This window comes from Neophocaena asiaeorientalis, unplaced genomic scaffold, assembly GCF_003031525.2.
Source record: "Neophocaena asiaeorientalis asiaeorientalis breed wild unplaced genomic scaffold, Neophocaena_asiaeorientalis_V1.1 scaffold56, whole genome shotgun sequence".
NCBI classification, from domain to species: Eukaryota; Metazoa; Chordata; class Mammalia; order Artiodactyla; family Phocoenidae; genus Neophocaena; species Neophocaena asiaeorientalis.
This window is the reverse complement of record NW_020175837.1, coordinates 2040839-2061713: the sequence shown is the minus strand read 5'-3', so window position 1 is coordinate 2061713 and position 20875 is coordinate 2040839. Positions and strand designations below refer to the sequence as shown.

Genomic DNA, 20875 nt, shown 5'->3' with positions numbered 1-20875 from the left:
GTGGCATGCTTTCAAAATGATATTTAAGTCAATTTGGGGGGAGCATGTAAAAAATTTAGAGAATCATTCTGAGATTGGTAGAGCTAGAGGGGTGGTTGAGAATTTCTCCTTCAGGGGTTCTTTAACTGGTTTGGAGGGCCTGTGATCCCTAGGAAATCAAATGGACAGTTTTTGGTGCACTTAAGGGGATTCTGGGGGGAGAGGGTCTGTAAGTTTTAACATATTCTTAAAGAGGACTGGACACGCCCCATTCCCACCCCCAAGGTGAAGTCCCACTGTGTGACACTGTCATGTGACAGATGAGGAAACTGAGGCACTGGACAACTCCAGGGGGTGCCAATCAGGCCCTCCCCTGTGGACTTGTGTACGGTGGCAGCCTTGAGAAAAGAAGGTCTATATTCCTTCACTGTTGTGATCTATGGGGGCTCTTTTTTTTTTTCGCGGTACACAGGCCTCTCACTGTTGTGGCCTCTCCCGTTGCAGAGCACAGGCTCCGGACGCGCAGGCTCAGCGGCCATGGCTCACAGGCACAGCCGCTCCATGGCATGTGGGATCTTCCCGGACCGGGGCACGAACCCGCGTCCTCTGCATCGGCAGGTGGACTCTCAACCGCTGCGCCACCAGGGAAGCCCCTAGGGGGACTCTCTGAGGGATGTTTCTGAATTCAGAGTGGATCTTATAATTGATATGTACATTTAACCTAGGGCGTCTTTTTGTCTTTTTTATTCTAGAAAAGCTGTTCTAAATAACTTGTGTGTTTTACAGTGAATGCCACTGGATAATCAAGGAAAAGAAATGGAAGTTACTGGAAGAACTGGTGCTCCAGGGCCATGATGCCTCTGGGCCTTCAGCTTTTCCAGTTACTTATCCCAGATTGCAGTTCCCTTGCAAGTTTGAGTTAAGGATCACTAAAAATCTTCCGTCTGGTACTTTAACTCTTTTAGTCTGTGAAGCACTTGCTTGTTTTATTTCTCTAATCCTTGTTTTGATGGAACACGGTGGCCTCCGCTAAATGTAGAAAACAGGCAGGTGACTCCACGGAAGAAATGCCCACAATCTAGAGAGCTTGAGGGAAACATGGTAGAGAGGAGACCTGTCATCTTCTCTTGTATTCTTTGTAGGTGTAGATCATGACTGCCAAAAAAGAACATGAACCAAACAGAGTGAAAATCGATGAATGATGAGTTAGGGCGATTATCACATGAATGAAGCTGGTGAAAGACAGACTAACTGCCCTTGCCTTTAGCTGAGTTTTAATATTTAAGTGGTTCCAGCCTTTGCTGTGGGTGATCTTTTGCCTTTTCCTGTGGGATCCAGAGTGTGTTGTTCTATCACCTTTGTTTGTTTTAAAAATGTAACTTAAATGAATGGAAATGTTCTGCTGTTTTAAGAAAGCTTAAAGTGTATGGTTTTCCTGAAAGAATTAGGTTTAAGAGGCATGTTGCGATTCACATATCTTGGTGAGGGAAACAAAATCATTGACCAGAATTCTCTGATTCAGAATTTGGAGTTGGGCTTGGATGGGAGAAATTGTCGGTCACTCTTTAAAACATCTAATGAATAACTAAAAAACTTCCCTGGCTTGGAAAGTTGTCCTACTGCCCCTTCACAGAAAAGTGGCCACTTTCTTATAAATGTCGGAGACACTTGTAGATGTGGCTTGAAGGAGTAATGTGACGCTTGGATTTCTCGCCGTAAACACAGCTGAAGATGGAGATATTTAGACCATTTAATAACAAATGCCCAGTAGGATTTTGGGAGAAGTCCCACATTATGGACCAATCCCTTTCTCCTCCTTTTGTACGTGTAGACAGAATTCGCCTGGCTTGTTACTAGCACTTTGAGGCCTTTTTGCAAGAAAGCCAGCAGGTAAGGGGCTTCCAGATTTTGAATTAGCTGGTGCTCCAGGCACCTCCTCAGGTGACAGGTGAAGTGGCCTTCGGAGTGGGATTTCCTTTTTCCCCTTCTTATTTGAAATTGATGGCACTGCTGTTTTTGTAGGGGTTCCTGGTCGCCCGGAGCTGAAGTAATGAGAAGGCGTCATGGAGGCCCAGTCCCAGAGCTCCACGACCACTGAGAAGAAGAAAGTGGAGAATTCCATAGTGAAATACTCCACTCGACCAGACGTCAGCGAGAAAGCCGTGGCCTCCAGCACCACGTCCAATGGTGAGCGGCCACGGGGATTACCAACAGTCAAGCCTACAGTCCTTTTCTGTGCTCTGCATTCCTTGCGAGCTGAGCATTTGCACCTGGACCCGTGTTTGTGCTCTGAGAGCTGAAGAGCGCAGATGGAGGTGGAGGTTGGGGTGCGGGCTCGGGGTGGCCAGGCTTTAGCCATCGCTGTTTTGGCGCTGAAACTACACGTTTTCTTCTGAATTTGCTAATTCGAGATGTAAATGTGATAGGTTATTTATTATAGGAAGTTCCTGTTTTGGCATTTTGGAAGTCATCTTGATGAGTCTGGCTGGGGTTCAAAATACTTTGCATTTCACATGGAAAGTCTCTACTCGTCGGGATAATCAGTTATCAGTTATTACAGAAGACACAAGAGTTGCCTTGTCCAAATTAGTGATAGGGTCCCCTGCAGACCCCAAACCCTAAGGAGTCCGCTAGAAAGGATTTTAAAAGTTGTTAACGGTTGAGCCTCATCTAGTTTCTGAGTTGCAGGTTTTGCTGTTGGCATATAAAAATTTAACGTCCTTAATTTGCGTTTAGAGATACAGAAAGCCAACTGTTTTACATGCTGTATGTTTTAATATTTTAAGCAAAGTGTTGAGAGGCATTTCAATTCAAGCATGGAGCACTGAAAATAAATTCCAGAGCCCCCTCTGGTAAAAACAGACTGAATAAGTTAAGAGTAACCTTCACTTCCTTTCCCTGCCTTTCGGCTCTGGAAGCCCAGCAGCGCCTTGGCTTTTTGTAGATTTCATAGCCACCCCTGGCCTCTGCGAATCACTCTCCGCTTTGCCATGTGCCCTTAGGAAGAATGGGCTGGTCTCAGTCCTGGACACTGCCTACCTGGGTACAAGGTTTTGCATCTGCTGAGCCAACCTGCACCCTCTCCCTCCCTGGGCATTTATATTTTATTTATTCCAAAAAGATTTGACCAGCCTGATTTCCAATTTTTTTTAATTTTATTTTTTATAATTTTTAAATTTATTTTTCGCTGTGTTGGGTCTTCGTTTCTGTGCGAGGGCTTTCTCTAGTTGCGGCGAGCGGGGGCCACTCTTCATCGTGGTGCGCGGGCCTCTCACTATCGCGACCTCTCTTGTTGCGGAGCAGAGGCTCCAGACGCGCAGGCTCAGTAGCTGCGGCGCACGGGCTTAGTTGCTCCGCGGCGTGTGGGATCTTCCCAGACCAGGGCTCGAACCCGTGTGCCCTGCATTGGCAGGCAGATTCTAAACCACTGCGCCACCAGGGAAGCCCCTCCAATTTTTTACATACAATGGGAGAGTGAGAATCTGCTTTGGAAGGTAACAGCCCAGAAGTGTAGGCTGTGAGGGCAGACATCCAATAAAAAAGCTGCACCTTCCTGTCTGAACTGTGGCATTGCCTGGCCCTGCCCTCTGTGCCCATCCTGGTCCACAGTGTGTGCTGCTCACTTTTCTCCTTCCCCGATGTCACCAGTGTACACTGCTGGCTTGACCGGGCCAGGGGAGGGGCTGGCATTAAACCTTTCGGCTAATGAGTCCCATTTTGATTTGATCCTTAAGGGAGATCTATTTATGTCTGAGTTAAAATAATGAATTTACTTTACATACATACGAAACTATATTTCTTTCTTGATTCGTGGTCTTTCAACTCAGGACTAGAGCTTATTTTAATAGAGCCAGATTTTTGCATTATTCCTGTGATGAGGTTGTAGAAGGCATATTTTCTCCTTAAAAAAGCATGCTGTGGCCCTTGTTTCTTTTCTCTGGAATTTGTAAAAATTAGACACGTCTATTTCAGAAATAGAATCGGTCTGTGCCATGTAGGTGATTTGGTAATTTTAATAGCAAATTTGTAGGAATAATCGCTTTCTGGATATCATGCTTCATGAAGCATCAACGTTGAGTGATTTTTATAGCGGTGAGTGTGAGTGCGTGTGAATGAGTGAGCGTGTGTGTAAGTGTGTGCGTGAGAACAGGCTGCACCACGTGGAGCCTCCATAAACCACTGTCCTTTCTGTGAATTTCAGCAGAGTAACAATAGCGATCTGTCCTTATGAAGGTGCTGCCACTTTGGCGATTCCGGCCACTGGACACCTGCTGGGCAGATTTTTGGTGCCGTTGCATTTGTCTGGAGCTACTCTGACCATGAGTTCTGCCCATTAACCTGCTTAGGGTGACCAGGAACAGAACTAACCTAATCAGCCCAGCAGCCAGGAAGCCACTGGGGAACAAGTATCCAGGGAAGAAACAGTCATGGTTTATAAAACTTAGTCCTTGAGTCCGAAGTAACCACAGAACTGACTCCGAAACCGAATTCCATGGCCTTCCCACCCTGATCACCTTGGGTCCTTGAAGCACCTCCTAAATGGGTGTAAGACACGTCCTATCTTGGGGCAGAAACCTCATTAGTCAGGTTTGCAGGGCTCCTGCGTGAATGATAGCTGTCCTAGAATCCTGTGAGCTCTGACCATTTTTTCAGTGTTCTATTTCTTGTAAGAGATTGACTCCTTTTTGTTTTGGAATAACATAAAGAGCCAACCAAATAAAGAAAAATGGAAGTGGTGTTTTTGAAATATCAATGGCAATCCTGCTGGAAGATTCCAGGAAAACCAGCAAACAAGTTTAAAGGTGGGAAAAATTGAGACAAAGGCAAATAAACTTTTTTCTTTGTGATTGCTTTACATAAGCAATGCTAATAATTGTCATGATTTTTTTTTTTTTTTTTTACAAAGTCCTCGGCAGGATTCGTCTAACTAGTTCAGAGCCTCTTTATGGCCCCAGGATCACGCTTAGGAGGGTGTGGAATGGCCCAAATTCTTTGTTCTGCCAGCTTCTACCTGGTGGCACGCTGCCCTTTGCTCTCAGCTCTGGTCACACAGCTAGTCTGGGGGCTTTGGTCTGTGGTTTGGTTTGGGTTTAAGAGCTGGTGTGTGGGGGGGCAGGCTTTCAAAGGTTGGTATACTGTCATGGCTATGGTCATCCATCTGTCTGTCTATTCTGTCTGTCTCCCGTTCTGTCTTTCCTCTGCAAACATTTCAGAAGTGCTTGGATACCTCCACTGAGGCTCTTCACAAAAAGGAAATGAAAATTACTTGGATCCTATAATAGGTAGTACCAATTGCTACTGTTCCCAGGGGGTTCTTAGGCTTTCCTTACAAAGTTCTGCAATTCAGAGACTTGTAAATGAACAATGAAAAATGAGTTCCTCACCAAGATCTATTACGGAGGTAACCTGTGTATTTCTTCTCCCGTCCACAATTTCAAGATTAAAATAAAACAAACAAAAACGTCTCGCTGTCGGCGCTGTGTTAGGTTGACTTAAGTAACTTTTCCAGCCATTACGTGCTGCAGTTTATTCCTGATTGTGAGCCTTCCAGCCAGACCATGCACATTCCCCTGCATGTCCTTACAGATCTGTTTTCTTACTTTTTTCAGCTGAGTATCTACTCCTAGAATAACAGTCATACAGAGTTCTGTTTAAGCGCACACATACACACGAACCAAAATGTATGGTTCAAAAACCTTAAACAACATTTTAAGGAAGGATCTGCCTTTAAACCTTGACATTTAAAAGAACACAAGTGAAAAACTGTTCTAAATCTTCTATGGGTAAAACACAGCCAAACTGATTTTTGTAACATTTGAGAACCTATATCAACATATGAAGCATTCAGTATACTTACTCAGGAACCACAACGTTTGCTTCATGTGTTACAGTTTGATTTTAAGCTCTAGTGTTACTTAATGAAACATAAATGACACAAGAGAAGACACTGAGTTTTCTGAATGTTTGTTCAGTGCAATTGACACGTAAATGATCATTTCTGGCGTCCAAGATGGTGTCTTTCACATATAAAGGGTGCGTTCATATCTTAGGTGTCATGGTTTACTTAAAAATCTCAAATCTGTTAATATGCTAGTACCTTAAGTAAAATGCCTTAACGATCTATTTTTTTTCAGGTACGGATTCATTACTTTCCAAGCTGCATATTGTGTTTTTGTAAATAATAGACATGTTTTAATCTAGGTGTTCCCATGTATTAAACATTCTCGTTGTCCTATAAAATTTCCTTTAACGACTTGCAAATACTGACTTTTCAGTGTGAAATGTTTTATTTAATTTTTGGCCTATGATTTTTTCTTAAAGGAGTAATCTGATATTTCTTATTAACCTACCACTCTGCTTTAAAAGAGAAAGCAGCTAATAATAAGCATATGTAGGTCCTGCTTTGGGGATCTTTTATCAGATCTGATAGTTATTGGGAACATACCTTAAAGTGATAGAAAGCAGAAATTATCTTAATGGTGATGCAATATGAAACCAAAGTTGATAGATTAATAATGGAGAGGAAGTTCCCTGTTCACTTTGATTCTTTCAAAAGGAGGGCTTGGTTCTCCTCTGCTTAAAAAAAAAATTCTTTGAGGTTTCTAAGGGGAAAGTGTTGTGGTTTGCAAATATGTAGGAGATACTTTTTTGTTTTTTAATTTTAACTTTTGGTCACTTCCTGGCCTTGTGATTTTCTTTCAAACTGTCCAGTAACTCCTATGAGTGTTAATCAGGATATCTGTTGGTCTCCTGGCTGGGAGTAAGATAGCTCAGAATTTTGTTAAGAGTTGGGAATTCATCTTGGCTGTTCACCGCCAAGATCTCTTGTCTCTTTTTGTCCTTTTTTATGGTAAGAGTTCATGTACCTAATTCTGCTCAGAAGTGGGTGGACAGTTCACAGCAGAAAGCCTGTAGGTTGTGAGTTTTAGGTTTCCTGTCCCTTTAGATGTTCAATCCCTCTTTTCTTGGCCACATCCCATTTCCTAGCACATGACAGATGGACAGATAGATGGAAAGGACTTTCAGATAACGTGGTTTCACACTGTAGGGTGTTGGATAGGAGCACCCCTGAGGTTTGGGTTGAAAGTTTGGACTGAGTTCTGGCAACACCAAGGACTAGCTTGGTGCGTGTGGGCAGATTCACTTCTCAAAGTCTCAATTTCTTCATCTGTTTAGCAAGATACTAATTAGACCCACTTCACAGGATCTCCAGGCGGATTAAGTGAGGCAATGCCTGTACCTTTCTGGTAGGACTGCACATGGTAAGAGCTTAGCCATCGTTATTAAGACAAAGCATGGGGATGAATTAAATGTTATGAATCCAAAACAAAACGATTGTGTTTTCTTGAAAATATACATAGGTTTTGAAATTAAGGGGAAAACGTTTGGCAAAAGTAATTTTAAATTTGCTGGACTCTGTCCGAAAAATAGTTCAAGGTGTTTCACAGAGCCCCCAGATGACTGAGTTTACACATCTTAAGGAAGAACTATTAAAAAAATTTTTTTTTCTCTACCTTCCTTCCAAATGCCTTCTCAAGCCAGAAAATAGGGAAGGCAATTTTGAGAAAATTTATTTTGATTTCTTTAACCTTGAAAACTACCATTGATTATATGTCTTAACACTAGAAACAGAATATGGTACATCCCTTTTCTTGAGTCTTCTTTTGGGGTAAACTGTTTCAGGTTCGTGGTACCCATTTATAGGGTAGTTTGTGCTGCATTAAATTTTATGCTTTTTAAAAGAGCTTTCATGTTTTTAAGCCAACTAACTCATGGCAAATAATCTGATTCTCGTAAGAGCCCTGACTCTTTTGAGCTCCAGACTCATGTGTTCCTTTACCTGGCAACCTCTGTCTCCTTATTTTGGCTGAGTGTATCAGCTTCCTGTGGTCATCCAGGCTTGAAACCCCACGGTCACCTTTGACCCCTTCCAACCTCCGGCTTCCCGTGTCCTACCAGTTTTGAAGTCCTGGTAGATTTTCCTCTGTAATTATTCACCCACGTGTCCCTTTGGGCCACCCTACTGCACAATGCTATTTCAAACCTCACCACCTCATGCCTAGACAGTTAAAGTGACCTTCTCTCCAATCGCTCAGCCCTGATTCATGGAGTTGCTCTTCCCCAATTAATCTTCTTACGGTTATGCCACACCCCTACTCTAGAACCTTAAGTGAGTCCCAGCTACTTATAAAGTAAAATTCAAAATCCTTCGCTTAGGGCTTCCTTTCGCTTAATATTGAGTTATCTTCCGAAATCAGACCCCAGCCTGCCTCTCCAATCTCTCCAATCTGATTTACTGCGACTCTGCTTTCCCATGTATAACCTGTGCTTTAGCCAGTTGGAAGGGCTCCTTGCCTTCACGCTGCTCCTGCATAGAATGTTTTTTTTTTTTTTTTTGTGGTACGCGGGCCTCTCACTGTTGTGCCTCTTCCCGGACCGGGGCATGAACCCGTGTCCCCTGCATCGGCAGGCAGACTCTCAACCACTGCGCCACCAGGGAAGCCCGACCTTTATTCTTAACATCGGGGCACGTTGCGTGTTTACCTTCTTCTCAAATGCGACTCTGCCCTCCATCTTTCCATATAATCTTGTGTCCTTTGGGGAGCTACCTAGTAACACTTGGTTTGGGGAGGCTTATTTTATTTATTACTATTTTAATAAAGAGACTGTATTTTAGAGAAGTTTTAGATTTACAGAAACATTGATCAGAAAGTACACAGAGTTCTTATATACCCCTTCCCCCCCTCCCAGTTTCCCCTATTATTAACATTTTGTAATGGTGTAATACGTTTGTTACAATTGAGGAAGTAATATAGATACACGATGATTAACTACGGTCCATGGTTTCCATGAGGGTTCATTCTTTGTGTTGTGTGTCCTATGGGTTTTGACAAATATATAATGTCCTGTAGCTGCCATTGTAGACTAGTTGCACCCCTCAAATTTCCCTGTGCCCCATTTATTCATCCCTCCCACCTTCCACATAACACTTGAAACTTTTCGACATAGCACCTGGTTTGTCTTTTCCCTGCCTCCACCTCATCCTCCTTTAGTAGTTTGGGCTTGGAGGGCCCCAGCCTACACAGTACACAGACCTGCCAGAACTTTCCTCGGCTCAGTGGGGCAGGGGGCACGTGCAGAACAGCAGTGGTGTGGATGCCAGGGTTCGACCCTGGCTCAGCCACTTTATCACTGTGTGATCTTGGGCTAATAACTTAACATCTCTGAGGCTGGCACAGTAAGTACTCAAACATGGTAGCTATTTTTAGGAATAGTAATAGCCTCTTCTGGATAAAATCTGGCAGGATTTAATATAGTGACACTTTTCATCTCACTCCTTTCAACACAACATCATTTGTTAATAATCTGTGCATGGTTAAGCTTGAATCCGATGGAGAGAGTTAGAGGGTGTTAGCTTACAGAAAATCTTTAAAATGTGGGGGCCTTCAGGACCTAGCTTCACAGACGAGGAAATGATAGAAGGTGGGATCAGGAAACAGTACCTCAAATCACTGATCCTGAAATTGGCACAAGTTGGATTTAAAGAATCACATTTTCAGGCCTACCCCTCATTCATAAATACGCCTTCCCATTATGGGATAAAGTCAGTAATTCTGTGCAAATGGGCTTCCCTGAGGGCAAGGCTGCTCTTTTCTCTTGCGTATAGCTATTGGATTTCTCCTCCGAAAACAATTCTTGGGTGCTCCGAGAAATCAGGAATAAATCTCAATCCCTTCTTGCCACAGTTTTCCAGACTTGGGAGTGAAAAGAAGCCACAGCATTATGTGTTCAGCTTGTGGGAAGTTTCTGGGTTGCCCTGATGACTTGTGATCCAGTGATGTGAGTATTTCACATTTTCAGAGAGAAATTGGTCAGAATCAGAAGCAGGAGCCAGAGTTGAAACTCGGGGCCAAGATGGAGCTTGCGGGAGGGCAGTGTCTCTCTGGGGAGGTATCTCGGTGGCCTTATGCTGGGTACCCTACTTGGGGGGAGGGCTTTTGTCCCAGGGCTGCTAGAGGGTGAGACCGGGAGCGTTGGGAACCACGAGGGTCCCAGGCAGAGAAGGAGGTGGGTGATGGTGAAAGCAAAACCCTTCCCTTTGTCGTATTTACGTGGAAATCTTGCCAAATCCCCCTGCTGTAATTTCTATTTTTAAAACTTTACATACAGCATCATTTACTTTTTTTTGGTATACACTTCAGTGAGTTTTGACAGATCCATAAAGTTCTGTAATTACTGCCACAGTCAAGGCACAGAATGAACGGTTCCAGGCCCGTCCCCCCCAAATTTTGACAAATACTTGTTTTTAAACTCAGTGTAGTAATAGTTAGCTTATGAGTCACTGATAATAATAGAAAGCATTAGAACTGTAGAAGTTGCTTGATGTTATGGGTTTTTTTGGTTTTAAAAAAATCCGTGAGTTTTTAGATCCTGTTCGCTATACTCACTGTTAGTTTTCTTTTCCTTTCTATCTAAATATTTCATATAGAATTGGTAGTAGAACTAATATGTTCTGAAAAACTGCCCAGAAACATATAACCTTCTGTCTCTGCCAGTCTGAGTCTTTTTTGAGTGTCCAATCAATGTATTGTTTCCTTTTAGGCCAGTTGAAGATGCCATTTTATACTTAAAACTACAAGGCCGTCATATTAATGAGGGTTTTTTGTTTTTGTTGTTTTGCTACCATGAATAAGCAGGAGAGTGTTAGAATGAGAACATTTAATGCAGCTCTAACCTAGAAGGAAAGTATCTAAGGCTTTGTTAAGTCTTTCTTTTTTTGGTAACGTCATTCTTTTCCCCTTTACTTTTATAGATAGGACTTCATCTCAGGTAGGGGAAATTTTTCTATAAAAGTTATTCTTACTCTGACTTCGGCTGCTGTTCTTTTTCACTCTTTTTTTTTTTTTCTCTCTCTTTCTTTGACTCTTTCCTCTTCTTGGTCTCTTTCTTTTTTTTTTCCCCCTTTAGTTGTAGAAAGTTGAGTTCCATCCCAATTATTAAATCTTAGGAGACCATTCCCACATGGTTCCGTAAATGGTAGCTTCATCCTGCGTTCTTTCATCTCTTCCCCTGCTCTCTGGCTTGACAGTTGAAAAGGTCTGACTGTGCCACACAATGGTTTGATTGGTTTCTCTGGGGGAGACTTTTCCCTGCCTCATCATTCGCCAGGCAGGTGGACCAGAAAGTCTCTTGATTCTTTTGTTGCCTCTCAAAGTCCGAGGTCTTTGACTGAATAAATCCGCCGTCATGGGATAATTTGCTAAAAGGAGTCTGAAAGATGTGAGAGAAAAGCCTCCCGACTTGGGTGCTGCATTAATGAAATCACGGGGCCTTGGAGTTTGCAATTGAAAAATCACCAGGAATGCAATGGGTGGAGACGGGGCTTCTTTTATTTCCCATAATAAACTTTTAGTTCTATCATTTAAAGCACGCCTAGCCCTTTGCTGGCCCACTGGCCCGAGTGTGGTTTTTTTTTTTTTTTATACCCACGTTTCAGGGGACAGCCCTGTCCAACTGAAAGCCATTCGGGTGCTGTGTCTAGTTAGTCATTAGATTATTACTAGTAGATGGAGAGAATTCCATATGACAGGACTAAGTTTGAGTTAACACAGGACGAAAAGTAATTTACAGATAGGCTGTCCCCAGCCATCTTTGTAGTGCCTGATAAGGTTTCATTTCAGAATGGATAGGCGACATTTCCACTTACGGGCCCATTCTGCGACACCTGTGATAACAGCTTCTGGATCCTAATTGAAATTGGTTTCAAAATGGATTTTCACTTTTCTCTGTCCGTGGAAAATATTGAATGGACTCAGAGCTGCCACAGAGAACCCCAGACCTTGGAAAATGGAGCGGGAGGCTAGGATCATCTTTCATAACAGTGTCGATGATATGACAGTTTTGTTATCTGTCTTATTAATGAAATCATTGATCATCTGATGAGGGAGATAATAAACTACATTTCCGCTCCCCCCACCAGTGTTCCCGAAACGCAATTAGATTCGGATTACCAATAAGGAGGGGGGGAAGAAAACCAAACAACTATGGAACTCAAGTCGTCAAGGTCGATGAAAAGTTTTCCTTACCCAAGGGACCATTTCAGATCAGAACATTATGAGTGATTGCAATCCAAGTATTTTGAAATTATAGAAAGCCTGCGTTGTATCTGAAGACTGTCTTTTTGTCCAAGTCACCCGCATTTTTAGCAAAGACCTATAAAGTGAAATTCACAAGTAGAAAGGGCAGTTCTGAATTAAGTGCTTTTGTAATGGGGAGAATGGGGAAAAAAATCCCCAGATTCTGTCCTCCACCCCTAGGGTGAAGGGATTTGGGGCTTGTCCTGGGTGCGTATAGTGGGCGAGGAGGACCAAACTGAAGGAAAGTAGCTTATTGTCTGTCCCTCTCTTAAAGCGCTCTGGGAATCCTAGTAAGATGGGAATTCGGTTTGGATTTAATGAGGGGGCTCTATTGTTTGGTGTTGGGCTGCTTTGGAATGTGCTCCCTTGTTCCTCTCCAAGGAGGGGAAGAGATGCTGATGACTCTCATGTTTCATGGTGAATTGTATTCTTAGGTGTTTCTCCATTCTCAGAGCCAGCAAGGATCAATCCAGTCCCATCTGAGCTTGAAAGAGGAGCTGTGATCAAAGGCTCTAATGATGTCACTGGTCTCTGGTGATTGATTAGGTACAGAAGTTCTAGAGAATTCTGCCTTTCCTTATCATTTCCAATTCATTAGTGTCGACCATTAGGGTAGCTAGCTCTTCATTTCTGTAAAATTAGAGAAAAGAATGATATATAAAAAGATAAAAGAATGATATATAAAAAATGATATCTTTTTCTTCTGGATCTGTCTATCTATGTCTATTTTTTTTTTTAAGTTTATTGGAACCATGGCTGCCTTTTATAAGCAGTCTTCCCCTTTAAGTATACTGCAGAGAAGTAGAGTTCGCTATATAAATTGGGGTAAGTATTTGGGAATTTAAATTGGGATAGTATTTGAGAGTGAAAACAGTTCCATTGTTTCCAAAGCCATTTAAGCATATATAGGTAATTACATGTTAGGTCAACATTAAATATAGTTAAATATTTTATTACCTTGGAAATTTATGATTTTAGGACTTTTTAAGTTCTTTTAGTTATTTTTATGGAACTATCTAACATTTTTCCTCTTGCCATTGAAAAAGAAAAACAAATGCATTTCATGCCAAGAGGTGACAAATCTTACAACTGGGGAAGATGCAGCTTGAAAGAAAATCCTAAAAAAACCGAGAGAGAGCCTGAGAGATCTCTTTCTGGAGCTGCTCTTGACTGTACTGTAACTATTGGCTTAGATCCACCTGGGGTGGGGATTGATTGCAAAAGCATTGAAAAAAATTCTGTTTGGGGAGGCTCTGCAGCCCAAGGAAGAAAAATTGAATGGAAAATGGAGAATGAATTATATTAAAGTGACTGTTACCTTCTATGGTTTGCTGTTGATTGTCAAGGACTATTGCCTCCTGCTTGCTTAGAGCTAATTTCTTTCATAGAGAACTTCATTTTGAGAACTGCTCTCTGAGTAGGACTGATAAATGTGTTTATAGTCTAGGGTGAGTATCTAAAGAGAAGTGATCATGCAAATGAGCCTTTGGGAAAAGATGGTGAGGCAATTATGGATACTAAGCTTTAATGGATGTCAAAGACTCCCCATTCACAGAATATTTTTGTTCTATTGGCAGTGATAAGAAAAATAATCCCAGACTCTTGCCCGTAACCAAAAGAGAACTTCTAGAAAGAATACAACAAAGGCATGGTTAAAATAATGGGACTTCCAGCAATGTAAAGATTTTCTGGTAAAACAGGAATCTAATATTCAGTTGAAGATTTCTTCCAAGCATTTAAAAACTAGAAAACACACAGTGGCCCATTTCACATTAAGTTTAAATCAAATCTGTCTTTAAAAAAACTAATGTTTCTAGGCTTGTTTTCAAATTCTGGCAAGATTTAGAGCAGTAGAAAAGTTCCTTTCCTATAAATGTTGACAGCAGTTCCGGTGGAGGCTAACAATGTTTTATAAATAGAGTTTGCTTAGCAAAAACCATATGTACGCCTAGTGAAATAAGCTCACATTTATTTATGTTTTGATTTATAGAAAACATGTGCCCCTTGACAAAGCCTTTGGGCTCTTTTCCGCAATTAAAAGGAATCATGCTTGAGAAAAATAGCTACCGTCTTAACGGGAAACTTTTTCACATCAGTTGAAAGCATTTTCTTTGATCACTTTCACACAAATTGAGACTATTTTCATCCATCAGCTTGACCCCCAAAATTGGGTGAATTGAAAAAAAGATGTCTATAAACATGTACACATACACACACATATCAGCATATATATTGGTTGAATATTGGGGAATCCCAGATTTTTAAATCTTGGGTAATATGAGAGTGGTAGTGTACAGTTTTGTAGCAGGAATTATTTTATTTCATTTTTATTTAAAAAATTTTATTGACGCTTATTCTTGCCGTGTCTAGTGTTGGTGCAGCAGGCGGTGGTCTCCTGTTCGGTTTGATTTGGGTTTTTCAGACTGAAGATGGGCACAGATTCTGTGTGTACCTGTTACTCGGCCTTCATCTAGCTAAAATAGCTGAAAAATAGCTCTATCTTGATTCTCTTTCGAGCAAAAACAGACAATAAGGCAAAAGAAGGTGGTTTGCAAATCTCTCATCCCTGTCCTTTGAAGAAAAGGCTTCAGAAGTCTTTCTTGTATTTTTTTTTTTTAAGAAGAAGACTGTATAATTTAGTTAAAAAGATGTTCCTTTTGCTTATTGATCTTTCAGGAAGTTCAGGATCAGGCGCGTGTTGCTGAGAAGAAAAAAACTCCTTTTTTACCTTAAGAAAGAAGTGGTTATATTTGCTGGGACCAGGCTACAAAATACTGTTCTGTTTCTATTCTAGACTAGACTGGATCGATAGTTTTCACACTGCTGGGGGCGTGGGAGGAGGGTGCGGAGAAAGTCAGTGTTTAAATATGAAAACTTCGGGCTTCCCTGGTGGCGCCGTGGTGGAGAGTCCGCCTGCCGATGCAGGGGGACGCGGGTTCGTGTTATTTTAGTTACAAGCGAGAGATTATATGTGCTTAAAAAAGAGTTAAATTAAAAAAAGTTTTTATTGAAGTATAGTTGATTTACAGTGTTGTGTTTCAGGTATATAGCAAATTGATTCAGTTTTACATATATGTGTATATATATCTATATATATATACATGTATATATATCTATATATATAGATAGATTCTTTTTTCAGAGTCTCTTCCATTATAGGTTATTAGAAGATATTGAATACAGTTCCCTGGGCTATGCAGTAGGTCCTTGAGAGCTAAATTTTTAGAGAAAATCTTTCTCATGAAGGTGATGTCAGTGTCCCACACCCTAGGAAAGCCTAGCTCCTAGCACCATGCACTCAGGAATAAGTACCATTGAGTCTGGTAGCTGATATCTCTAGGCCAGCATGGCATGTAAGAGGAGTGAACCATCTTTTACAGCATGGGGGCTTCATTGGGAATCCAGGAACCCTTGAGGTTCATGCTTCAGAGAATGGGCCAACCCTCTGAAATTACTTTATGCAAGACTTTATGGGCGTGAGCCTATATCCTCTTTGTTCAGGTTCTTAAAGAGACTTGTAACCTAGTATTTGCCAGAGCCACTGGTCTGCGGGTAGGCTTTGGAGCTCTGACTTCCTTCAGGGAAATACTGATTGAATGATTAGAATTGCTCTTTGAAAGGATGATGGTCTATGAGAAGAGAGCCTCTTAAGGGTGAGGGGAGATGAAAATGAATCTTTCTCATGTAAAATGTGATGTGATAACCGTAGTCGTGACCCAGCTTACTTTATAGAGGCCACACATTAGGAACTCAAAAGACTGCTTCCACGTCACTTTACTGTTTTTTTTTTTTTTTTTTTTTTTTTTTTGTACGCAGGCCTCTCACTGTTGTGGCCTCTCCCGTTGCGGAGCACAGGCTCCAGACACACAGGCTCAGCGGCCATGGCTCACGGGCCCAGCCGCCCCGCGGCATGTGGGATCTTCCCGGACTGGGGCACGAACCCGCGTCCCCTGCATCGGCAGGCGGACTCTCACCCACTGCGCCACCAGAGAAGCCCCACTTTATTGTTTTAAACGAGGAACTTGAGTATCTGATTTAAAGAGCTCTTCCCCACGAAACTCTTGTGTCTATGACATTCACCTAAGGTTCCCTAGGAATTTAGAAGAGTGAAAAATGACAGGAAAGATGTCAGGTAGATGAGAGGCACTTGAAAGGGATGAGTTAACATAATCTAAGTTGAAAAAGGGAAATCCACCATTCTGTTTAATCTGTATCAGTCACATGTATGTGTCCCTCTTGGGTTAAAAGCCGCCGAAGATTGTGTTTAGGCCAAGATGTGTGGTCACACTGTTAAGTCAAAATAATACCAAGTATTTGGAGGGCTGTCTATAGATATTAGTTTCAGGTGCATGGGTAGGGAGATTTTTGCCCCGTTTTGACTGAATCGCGGATAATTACACAGAGTTGCCACAAAAGCAGTGGATCCTCTGAAATCTGAGACGTGCGTGTCCTTGATTTAGACCTGGTATCATTCGTTACCGACCTGATTTCCTGCACTGGTCTTCCTGGGAGTACTTGGGCATGGCTGGAAGGAACATTTGACTCTTGTGTGAGACTAACTCTTCCCAGACCACAGTCCTCTTTTAAACGTCCCAAACATCCTCCGAGAGGGGTCTGCCTAGTTCTCTGTTTGGCATCTGGTTTGATGTCGTTACATTTTATCACGGCCTCGCTGAGAGCTTTAGCAAATTTCTTTGATGCTAATTTAGTCGCTTTAAACTCTGGAGTGGAAAAAAAGAAACAAAACCAAGAATACAATAAACTTTGATTACTAGTCTCCTAAACACTGCATCTCTCAAGTAACCCATATTTGTCGTTATTTTTTGAGAATGGAATTTATAGGGGGAAGCTGTTCAGATACAGCTCAGGGAAGGGGGGCAGAGTCAAAGGCCAGAAGACATTGCCCTTCACAGGTTGCCTTGGGGAGATGCTGCACCCTGCAAGGAAGATGAGATGGTTCCTTATACTATAATTATTAAAATAATGCATTTTCAGGGAATTCCTCAGCAGGCCAGTGGTTAGGACTCGTCACCCTCACTGCCAAGGACCTGGGTTCAGTCCCTGGCCAGGCAACCAAGATCCCACAAGCTGTGCCTCCAAGCGTCCCAAATCATGATCATCATAATGCATTTTCAAAAGCGTTTCAGTGAAAGTGGAACGTAAATGGGTATGGGGAGTGAAGGACGTACTCACCACAGCCCAAGACCTTAGAACTACCTTTATTATTCTCTGCTTTCCTCTCTCGTAAAGTCTTTTTTGTGTGTGTGTTTAGTTTTATAAAAGGAATACCTGCTCATTGGGAAATTTAGAAATGCATAAAGAAAAACATGGGCGTGTCCGGGAATCTCACCACCCAGAGATAACCTTGGTTTACATTTTGGTATATTTTCAGGTTTTTTTCCTCCATCTTCTGTGTCAAGTACTACAGGTTCAGGTGACCATATGTTTGGGGGATATTTCTATGTCATGTGCTACTTTTCTCCAACCTGACTTTAATGGTGATGTAATTTATCCACCCACTCCTCTTATCATTTATGTTCTTCTTTTCTTCTTCCACTTGTAAATAAGGCTATGGTGAAAATCCTTAAACAATCTGTATGCTTCGAATACCTCTTATCAAATTAACTCCAAGAAAAGTCGCAACTTATATTTCCATCAGCTGTTGATGTGTGCTCACTTTCAGAATCACTTATTAATATGAGTGAAATCTTTTTAAAGAAAATATGGTCGGTGAAAACGTCACCTCATTTTTAAAATGTTTTTCACTGAAGTGTAATATGCAGAGAGAAGAGTGCATATAGTGTAAGTGAGCAGCTTTGATGAATTTTCCCGAAGTGAACACATCATGTAAACAGCACGCGGATCAAGAAAAAAAACACTACCAGTTTTTCTCTGGATATATGCCCAGGAGTGGGATTGCTGGATCATGTGGTAGCTCTATTTTTAGGTTTTTAAGGAACCTCCGTACTGTTCTCCATAGTGGCTGCACTAATTCACATTCCCACCAACAGTGTAGGAGGGTTCCCTTTTCTCCACACCCTCTCCAGCATTTATTGTTTGTAGATTTTTTGATGATGGCCATCCTGACTGGTGTGAGGGGATACCTCATTGTAGTTCTGATTTGCATTTCTCTAATGGTTAGCGATGTTGAACATCTTTTCACGTGCCTCTTGGCCATCTGTATGTTTTCTTTGGAGAAATGTCTGTTTAGGTGTTGTGCCCATTTTTTGATTGGGTTGTCATACTGAGTGAAGTAAGTCAGACAGAGAAAGACAAATGTCGTATGATATCTGATATAGATTATATGTGGAGTCTCCAAAAAAAAATGACACAAATGAACTCATTTACAAAACAGAAATAGACTCACAGAAGTAGAGAACAAACTTACGGTTACCAGGGGGGAAGGGAGGGGAGGGATAGTTAGGGAGTTTGGGATTAACATGTATACACGGCTATATTTAAAATGGGTAACCAACAAGGACCTACTGTATAGCACAGGGAACTCTGCTCAGTATTATGTAACAATTTAAATCGTTTGAAAAAGAATAGATGCATGTATGTGTATAACTGAATCATTTTGCTGTACACCTGAAACTAACACAGCATGGTTAATCAACTCTACTCCAATATAAAATAAAAAGTTAAAAAAATAAAATAAAAATAATCCCCCAAAATCCCCACCACTACCAGTGTCTGGAAAGGATGTCTCACGTCCTGGTCAGTTACTTCTCCGGCTCCAAGGACTGGTTCTGTTCATCCCTTCTACTGCTGAGGGGCATCTGGATGGTTTCCAGAGTGAGGAGGGTTGGCTGTTAGGTACCTGCCTTTTGGTGGACCTGTGTGCACATTTCTATTGGTTAGGTACCTAGAATAAAATTGCTGCATCCTAGGGATGCATATATTTAGCTTTAATAGATACTGTTCAGTAGTTTTCCCAAGTGGTTGTACAGAATTTTTCCTCATTCTTGCCAAACTAGGTATTTTCTATATTTTTCATCTTGGCCATTCTGTTGGCTGTGTAGTATTCAGTTGTGGTTTTAATTGGTTCCAGATGACTAAGGGAGTTAAGCATCTTTTTAGGTATGTATTGGTCATCTTAATATGCTCTTTTGTGAAGACTCTGTTGTGTCTGTTGGAAACTTTTTTTAAAATTTGTACTTCTTTGAGTGTAAATAATTATTTAGTAGTTGTTCTATCACTGATTTGAAATGATACCTCTATCTGACATTGCCTTAAAATATTTTATAGCTTCTTATTCTGAACTCTTTTATGCTGTTGACCTGTTTGTTCTTTAGCCAGTAAGTACCACACTCTCAGACGTTATGACATATATTTTATTTGAGAGTGCCGTTATCTTTTATGATTCTTCCTTTTCAAATGCTTCTTGGCTCTTTTCCAAGTTTTTTCTTCTAGAAGAATTTTAGGACTTCTTTTAAAATTTGCAACTACTTGTTTATGAATTCATCCATACGTAGTAAAAGTATAAAAACATGAACGGATGCAGTTAATTTCAGCAATAGAGTTTGCCTCTGGGGAGAGTGGAAGGGGAATGAGCTGGGGAGGGTTCAGATGTATGTGTACCATCTTACTTCTTGAAAGAGAAAAGGTTTTAAGCAAATATGGCAGAATATTAACATGTGTTAAATCTGGGCGGTGGGTATCCTGACGTGACTTATATTATTCTCTGAAATATGTCGTGATGAAAAGATTCCCCTTTGGGATTTTATTTGGAATTATATTCAGCTAGCTTATCTAGGCTTCGTAACTCTACTGGCTATAAGAAACAGCCTTGATTGCTTTTCTGCCTCATTTTCACAAGGTTACTCTCTTCCCAGACGTACATCAAAGCGCACATAAATGCACACTCTCTTTGGCGCCCGCGTTCTGCATTCATCTTCAGAAGTATTTTTTAAAAAATCTGTCACTTAGGGCTTCCCTGGTGGCACAGTGGTTGAGAGTCCGCCTGCCGATGCAGGGGACGCGGGTTCGTGACCCGGTCCAGGAAGATCCCACATGCCGCGGAGCGGCTGGGCCTGTGAGCCATGGCCGCTGAGCCTGCGCGTCCGGAGCCTGTGCTCCGCAACGGGAGAGGCCACAACAGCGAGAGGCCCGCGTACCGCAAAAAACAAACAAACAACAAAAAAAATCTGTCACTTATAAGAAAATACGTCGGAAATCACAGTTGGCAAGACCTAACAGGTGTTTGCTTTCTTTTCACCTTTTATACTTTAACATGCCCTGGAAGCAATTTCGTTTTACTTTTGTCTCATCTGTGTTGAATTGAAAGTTGCAGGGACATCGATAAGTACTTGGGTTAATGTAAATACCTCTTGTATTCTCTCAGGACAGAGCTGATGCTCCAGCTTCTTGGCATCAGGCTAGGTTTTTATCAGGCGCCAGCAGCTGCCCTCTCTGTGCCTTGACAGTGGTATCTGTTACGTGGTGGCTTTTTCTACTGAAATCAGTCAGTGCCAGGATCAAGGATTAGGAGTGGGTTGAGGGTCTCTGTTATTTGTTTGTTTGTTGTTGCGAGAAGATTGATTCAATGGAAAAGGCCAAAGGAATCTTGGTAATCTCATTTTTGACCTTGGAGTAACCTTGGTTCACTCATGCCTCGGGCGTAGAGGATTTAAGTGGATGTTGATTGTGGCCAAGTGGAAGACAGAGGTCTGTGAAAGGTCCGGTGTCAGTTCGGTGTGTCCCATGTTGCTATGATGCACGTGTATCCAGCAGAACTCATAAAGAGAGGCGAATCACAG

At 41.7% G+C, this 20875-nt stretch overlaps 1 protein-coding gene across 1 annotated transcript in view; it reads left to right on the top strand.

Annotated features, from left to right (window-relative positions):
* Positions 1–2001: 2001 nt before the first annotated feature.
* Positions 2002–20875, top strand: part of GLI3 (GLI family zinc finger 3) — a 267060-nt gene continuing 248186 nt past the window's right edge. Inside the window, exon 1 of the mRNA XM_024732944.1 lies at positions 2002–2166. Coding sequence (XP_024588712.1) covers positions 2043–2166 — 124 coding nt within the window. The 5' untranslated portion in view covers positions 2002–2042. The remainder of the gene's footprint in view (positions 2167–20875) is intronic.